We start from the raw sequence: 7693 nt of genomic DNA on the forward strand, positions 1-7693 counted from the left end.
CTACCACCAGCACTGGCACCACAGGGCTGCGATGAGATGGACAGCATTGCAGGGCTGTGATGTGATGGGCAGGTTCCCAGTGGCTGTGAGGCTGCATGGCACAATTGCACAGAAATGGATTGATAACAGTCCAGTAGAACAGCCTGGATTGCAACTGGGTGAGCCAGTGAGGGATGGGGTGCAGCATCATGATGCCAAGCAGAATAAAGTCATCACAAGCTTCCCAAGGCAGGAAGCTCAGAATAGCTAAAACATGCTACTTGGTATGGAGAAGATGTATTTCTGAGGCACACGTAATCCCCTCCTGGAGCTCCAGGGATGCTTTTCCCCTCAGAGCACTCCGGCACATCTGTGCTCAGTGTGAGGGAGGTGCACAGCAGCTGCTGAGCCCAGAGCGTGGCAGAGGTGTCCCTGGGAAGGACACCTGGTGCCACCAGCTCAGCTGCCCACAGCCAAACTGCTCACAGAAATGATACCTAGGAAATGGTGTGTGTCTTCGTGTGCCCCACCTGCATCCCATCCACTCGATGCTTATGGTGACATTTTTGCCCCGGGGTAATCCAGCAAACTAGAGGCACCTGATTCTTGCTCCTGACCTCTGGTGTGCAGAAGCACAGCAAGGCACAGCCCATCCCAGCAGGTCCCCTGGCACTGGGCTTTGGGGCAGCCGATCCGGCTGCTGGATCCTCGCTGCTGGTGGGGAGCTCTGTGGGTCCATTCCATGGCCCTCTGCCAACCACTTGCCATGGCATGCTTTGGGAACTGCTTCTTTAGACACACTGACGAGAGCAGGGTAATGTATTTCTACTGGAAAATAAACATATCTCTAATGAAAACCTGGTGCACCATCATTGAGTTCTTTTTTATTTTTTCTTTTCCTTTTTTAAAGTGAAGATTAGGGCTTTCGTCCTGTCAGGCCCAAGCCTTTCCCCCTGCTTGCCATGACAGCCCATCAGCATTATTTCTCAAGCATAAAGGGAGCCTGAAAACTTAAACAAGCACATAGAAAGCAACAGAAAACCCAAAAGAGACAAAGGACATTTGACTGGGAGCTGGCTTCCCTTCCCTTCCCTTCCCTTCCCTTCCCTTCCCTTCCCTTCCCTTCCCTTCCCTTCCCTTCCCTTCCCTTCCCTTCCCTTCCCTTCCCTTCCCTTCCCTTCCCTTCCCTTCCCTTCCCTTCCCTTCCCTTCCCTTCCCTTCCCTTCCCTTCCCTTCCCTTCCCTTCCCTTCCCTTCCCTTCCCTTCCCTTCCCTTCCCTTCCCTTCCCTTCCCTTCCCTTCCCTTCCCTTCCCTTCCCTTCCCTCCCCTTCCCTTCCCTTCCCTTCCCTCCCCCCCTCTCCTCTCCTCTCCTCTCCTCTCCTCTCCTCTCCTCTCCTCTCCTCTCCTCTCCTCTCCTCTCCTCTCCTCTCCTCTCCTCTCCTCTCCTCTCCTCTCCTCTCCTCTCTCTCTCCTCTCCTCTCCTCTCCTCTCTCTCCCCTCCTCTCCTCTCCTCTCCTCTCCTCTCCTCTCCTTCCTCTCCCCTCCTCTCCTCTCCTCTCCTCACACTTGAAGCTGAAGCAGCAGGAACAATTTCTCAACAAAGACAATTTTGCTCTGCCTGGTTATCCCTGACATTTGAGTTCCACTAGTGCTACCTGAAACAAACTAGAAGATGAAACACCTTTTCAGTGGAATAACAGTGTTGCCAAGACAGTATCTCTGGTGTTTTAGTTACTAGGAACGCAGTGCCTTGAGGAGCCTGTCAGAGGGATCCAAGTAGGCACTGCTTAAGTTCCAAATGGGAAACAAAAATGCTCTTCCTTTAACATCACATCTGTCTTTTTATAAGGAATTGCTTTGATAAGGCTTTTCTGTGGGTGATACATGGCCTTTCCAACTTCAGATCCTTTAATTAAAAGCTAGATTGTGAGCTGGTCTGCACAGAGAGCAGCAGAAGGGAGCGGATAGGAAGGGATAGCAGCACTCAGCCTGCTGGCTGTGCACACAGCCATAAACAGGACTGCGCCCCAGCACCCTGCTCCCAGAGGGACAAGAATGGGGTGGAGCCTCAGCAGCCACCTGGACCCCATCCGGTGGACCCCAAGGGCAGAACAAACCCTTCAATGTTCTGTCCAGGGATCTGTCATTGGTTCCCAACTTCGAAGAGCTGCTGGGAGGGGGCAGGCCCTGCCCTGGCTCTCTCCCGCTGCCCAGGATGTGCCAAGCACCACTTTCTTTGAATCCTGCCTCCAAAAAGGGAAACTTTTCCAGCTCTCCCCCACCCCGAACACTGCCTGCTCCCTGAAGGACGTGTCAGTGGGATACAGTCATTCCCAGAGCAAAGCCACCTTCCTCTGCTGCAAACGATGGAGAAGCATGTTTACAAAGTCTGGGAGACAGCTGAAGGAATTAAGTTACTCGAGTGCTTTGGGATCCTTCAGGATGAAAAATGCTGTATACACGTCGGATTTTATTCTTACAATTACAGTCAGATGTTAATCCCCTCACTGGGATTTGCTAACACGGCGATGCCAACAGCAGTACATCTCACTGAGTAATTGCCCCCTTCCTGACGCTCCCTGGCGCTGCTTCTCAGGGCTGTTTGCTTTAATTCCGGCACCGCTGAGACCCCCCCCTCTGTGATCCCACCCTGCAGAGAGCAGCAGAGCTCACATCTGTGCTGCCAGGAGGGCTAGGCTTCAGCCACCACCCCGTGTTGGGCTCAGGGAGTTGGCAGGGAACGCTTTGCTGGTTGCATTCTATACCGAGGGTGAGCGATACCAACCACCTTTGTAAATTGTTCTGAGTGCAAACAGGAGATCTGCACTATTTGGTCCCTCTCAGTGCATCTGTGTGATCCAAAGAAGTGAAGAAAGGCACAGAGTTCCACAAAGCGAGGCAGCGTGGGCAGGAAGGCTGAGCAGGTTCATACTGGGGGCTCTTGAACCCCATGCTGTGAACACCCTTGGGCACACCGGGCTCAGCTCCCAGCCCAACACATGAAGCTCTTCCTCTCTGCAGGCTCGGGGCTGGGTTTTTGAGCTGTCCTTTGGGGATTCTGTTCTCTGCTCCTGCCTGATCGCGAAATTGGGCGTTTCTGGGATGACAAAGAGCCGTGACCAGCAGTGGGGTGTGATGGTTGGCACCGGCACAACCTCGGTGGCAGCTGCAGCCCCCAGTGCACCCAGTGGGTGCCAAGCATGCCGTGGTGAGAAGCTCGCAGGGCAATGTGCCGTCCCGCTGCCCCCGGCCCCACGGGTCTCTGGTTATCTCATGCCTCCGGGAGAGAGTGACTGGCACGGGCAGGAATGTTCTTACACTGTCAGCCCGGAGGAACCAGCTGTGTGTCCAATTTTTGGACGGGGTTCAAGCGTGAGCTCAGCGCCGAGCAACGTGGAGGTAAAGGAGGTAAGAAGGGTTTGGGTTTTCGCCACATCGCCGCTCACCGGGCTCCCACCCCACCCGTCGGGCCTCCGTTCCCCCACGCCGCGCAGCGAGGAGAGCGGCGCGCCGCGCTCGGGGTCACGGGGGAGCGGCGGGAGGAGGGATGGAGGGATGGAGGGATGGAGGGATGGAGGGATGGATGCTCCGGGGCGGCCGCGGGGCTCCCGGCGGGGGGTGCTGAGCCGCCGCGCCCCGAGGCGGGAGGCGACCGCGGGGAAGCCGCGCTCCGCACCGCGCCGGCCGGCGGCTCTCACGGCGGTGGGGAGGCGGCAGGTGGGGCGGCCGGGGGGCGGCAGGACCCGGCGGAGCGCGCGGGGCCGCGCTGTCACTCAGAGCGCGGCGAAAGTGACAGCGGGGGCGGAGCGGCCGCGCGCCGGGCGCGTATTTAACTTGGGCGGCGGGCGGAGAGCGGCAGTGCGCGGCGGGCGGGCGGCGGAGCCGGGGGAGAGCGGGGAAGCGAGCCGAACGGAGCCGAAGCGAGCCGAAGCGGGAGGCGCCGAGCCGGCGGCGCGGAGCGGGGAGGCGCCCGGAGCCGCCCGCGGCCGGATGCGCTGAGCGCGGCGGGGGGCCGAGCGGCGCGCGGCATGGGCCGCCGGGGCTGCTGAGCGGCGAGGAGACCGAGCCGGGAGCGCGCCGCGCCGCCGCCGGGGAGCCCCCAGCCCAGGATGCCCCGGGGGGCCGCGGGCCGCCCCGGCCGCCCGCTATGAGGAGGAGCCCCGGGGGGCCGCGGGCGCTGCCGCCGCCGCCCGCCGCCGCCTGAGCCCGCGCCCCGGCGGTGCCCGCGCAGGGGCCGCCCGAGCCGGCCGCGCCGTCGTGACCCTCCTCCCCGCCCCCTCGGCCGGCTCGCCCGGCTATAAAGGAGGGTTTTATTCTCGGGCTCCGGTCTCACGCCAAACCCTGTCACACCGTCTAGACGAGCTGTCGTGGGGCTCAGCCCAGCTGTCACCATGGCGATGGAGACGAGTCCGCTGTGAATTTTGGGGGGAGAGCGAGCGAGAGCGGCGGCGGAGGAGAAGGAGGAGGAGGAGGAGGAGGAGGCGCGGGAGGAGGAGGAAGGCTCGGCCGCCGCCGTGCCCTGCCCTGCCCGCCGCCGCCGCCCGCGAGGGAGGCACGGACCCCCGGCGCTCCGGGCCGCGGCTGGAGCCGGCCCAGCGGGGAGCCCCGGGGAGCCAGCGGCCGCCGAGCGCCTCAGATGCGTCTGTCACACAACGCCGGCCGAGCTATTTAAAGTAACGGGCCTCGCCGGACTTTGTCTCTGCCTATTTATGAGTCCCCGGGAGCTGGCCGGCGCCGCCGGGCAGCGCTAGGAGCCGCGCCGCAGCGCCAGCCCCGCGGGGACGCCAGCGCCGAGCCGGGGGCCGGGCCCGCCCGGAGCATGACGGCCATCGGGGCGCTCCTGCTCTGCTCCTGCCTGGGGCTGCTGCGGCCGGGCGCCGGGCAGCCCTTCCTGCGGCTGCGGCCCTCGCCCAGCGACAACCTGCCGGTGAAGGACATCGTGGAGCACCCGGACCCCGAGTACGACCCGAAGGAGCAGGACCTGGACGAGCGGACTCTGCGCAAGAAGCTGGGCAGCCATTTCGACCCCGGCTTCATGGCCGTGGCCGTGCCGGGCCCCGCCAACGCCTCCGCGGGCGCCGAGGCGGCGGCGGGGCGGGCGCGGGCGGCGGAGCTGCGGCGGTTGGAGCGGGGCGGGCCGCGGCTGCGGGTGGGCAAGAAGGCGAGGCGGAAGGTGCTGCAGTGGCTCTGGGCGTACACCTACTGCCCCGTGCTCTACACCTGGAAGGACCTGGGCGTCCGCTTCTGGCCGCGCTACATCAAGGAGGGCAACTGCTTCGCCGAGAAGTCCTGCTCGCTGCCCGAGGGCATGTTCTGCAAGCCCGTCAAGTCGGTCACCAAGACGTTCCTGCGCTGGCACTGCCAGGGCTGGTCCAGCCAGAAGTACTGCACCTGGATCCCCGTGCAGTACCCGCTCATCTCCGAGTGCAAGTGCTCCTGCTAGCACGGCCTCGCGCCGCCCCGGCCCTCGCGCTGCTCTCTTTGCTCGTCTGCATCTTCCGAGGGGGGGTTCGTCCGCCCTCCCCCTCGGGGCGAGCGCGGGGCGTGATGGGGGGGTCGGGGGGAGGAAGCGGGTCTGACTTATTTTAATGTTATTTTATTTGAAAGGGGGAGAAGCGAACCCAGGAACTGCAGGGCAGGCCAAAGGCACAGTAAAGCACTACAATCAGATGTCTATTTTTATACGTATATAGCCTTCTAACGAAAGGAAAATAATAATAATAAAAAAAAAAAACTAAAAAAAAAAAAAAAATCCCAGCCGTGTAAATAGAGAGATTTTAAAGGAAAGGGGGAAATCGCAGCTGTTTTTTTTTTTTAATTATTATAATTATAATTATAATTATTGTTATTATTATTATTTTAAAAACGTAGGACCACATTTTAAACCCGTCCCCACCGAACCCGAGCGCTCCCCCCGCGGAGGGGGGGGGGGGGGCACAGATTTCTCGTCAAGATGGTTTTAACAATGGGGAAGGAAACCCCGGGGAAGAGCAGCAGCATCCCTGAAGGTGGCCGTTCCTCTGTGCTGTATTTTCCTTTTTTTTTTTTTTTTTTTGTTCTCTTCAGACGTTGTCATTGGTGTTCCGGCTCTGGGGGGGGAGGCGGGAGGGGGGCGTTAAGTGTATAACAATGACTTAAGGAGGAAGTTTTAAAGAGAAGTACAAATTTATGGAAGAGTGGAATCGTTTTGTTGTGTGGGAATACGTATAGTCACGTAGAGATGCTAAAGGAAATCTTCTGTGTACAGTTTATTTATTTTTAACGTTTGTGTATACGAAAAAAAAAAAGAGCTAGAGATTATGCCAGAAACTATTGGAAATGTTTACTTGAATATTCCTTTAAAAGCAAAACAAAACACATATCAATGTAAATAGGAGCTATCGGTGATGGAAACGTTTTTAGCAATAAACTCTATCTTTGAAGAACGCCGCCCGGAGCCCCACGGGGTCACGCAGGGAGTGTGGGCTGAGCAGAGCCCATGGAGCGGCATGGGGAGCTGTGGGAACCCACTGCAGAGGAGAGCTGCGGGCACAGAGGGGCAGGAATGCAGTGTGCGGGGCAGGAGGTGCCATCCGAAGTCATTGGGAGGTTCCCGCTTCGCTTCGCCATCCTGGGCTCCTTCGCGCACTGTGCTTGGTGGATCCGGCTCTGGTTGAGGATCCCAGCCCATCTCATCCAGCTGCACGGCCCCGAGCCTCGCAACAGACCCGGCTGCAGCAGGGAAGGATGGATGGCAGCCCCGTGCCTGCCGCGAGCAGCCGTCGTGCCCACATCTCCCCGTCGGCGCCGGGCTCCGAAGCAGCACCCGCTCCAGCTGGGCGCTGGCACCGCTCTGCCCGTGCTCCGGTGGGAGCTGCTGGAGGCCAGCAGGGAGGAGCCCGGGCACTGAGGCCATGGGGGGGCCTGATGCACGGCCAGCTCTCTCCTTGCGTGCCCTGTGGGGGCTGCTGGTGGCTAGGGGAAGGTCTGTGCCGTTCTTTCCATGTGTGTGATCTGCCTGAGGAAAAAACCACCGCCGAGTGCCCTGTGCGTGGAGCCCGTGGGGAGGCGGCGGGATGCTGGCTGGGTTCCCTCCAAGGGGACCGGGGTCTGGTGAGCCCACCCAGGGCTGGCAAGACCTGAGAGGTCACGCTCAGAAGGTGAGAGGTCAGAACAGGGAGAGGGAGAGGGCTCTTCTGATGGGCAGAGGCGAGAGGCACACGGCTGCCCTGCAGCTGATGTCCCGACCTGTAGCCGCCCCCATGGAGTGCCTGGCCATCCCTGTGGAACGTGTGCAGCGTGTGGCCGTCCCCATGGAGCAGGCCAGCCTTCCCACGAGGCTGCCAGCAAGGGAGCGGGGACGAGGGGACGTGGAGGGCAGGGTGGAAAGGAGACCTCGCGACGGCAATGTGCAAAACATCAGGGGCATTTGGGAGAGGAAGGGGAAAGCTCATTTTGCAAGAGGAACAACATCTGTGGTGTGGGGGACGAACATCTGTAGGAGGGAGCATGGGGGGAGGGCATTCTGGGAAAATATTTCTGACATAATCCCAACAGTATCTGGTGTGTTGAGATTTGGTTACAAATGGCCCTCTAACGTCTTTGTGCGTTTTGTTCTGCTGGTTCCAGGGGCACACAGAGACCCCGGCTTTGTGCTAACCTGGGAAATAAACCAGTCGCTGGACTCAATGGCTGAGTTCAGTTGTGTGGGGAAGGGGGGCGGGAGCGGGGAAGG

General features: G+C 60.1%; 1 protein-coding gene across 1 annotated transcript; it reads left to right on the forward strand.

Moving 5' to 3' along the window:
* Positions 1–3764: 3764 nt before the first annotated feature.
* Positions 3765–6404, forward strand: LOC104916266 (noggin-2-like). The gene has a single exon (XM_010727313.3). It carries the CDS (start codon positions 4799–4801, stop codon positions 5420–5422), a length of 624 nt encoding a protein of 207 aa, XP_010725615.2. The 5' UTR covers positions 3765–4798; the 3' UTR covers positions 5423–6404.
* Positions 6405–7693: the final 1289 nt, after the last annotated feature.

The sequence above is a fragment of the Meleagris gallopavo genome, chromosome 16 (assembly GCF_905368555.1).
Source record: "Meleagris gallopavo chromosome 16, MGAL_WU_HG_1.1, whole genome shotgun sequence".
Classification (NCBI taxonomy): Eukaryota; Metazoa; Chordata; class Aves; order Galliformes; family Phasianidae; genus Meleagris; species Meleagris gallopavo.

Excerpts from the sequence above, each read along its gene's own strand:
- LOC104916266 (XM_010727313.3), top strand. The coding sequence starts at position 4,799 with ATGACGGCCATCGGGGCGCTCCTGCTCTGCTCCTGCCTGGGGCTGCTG.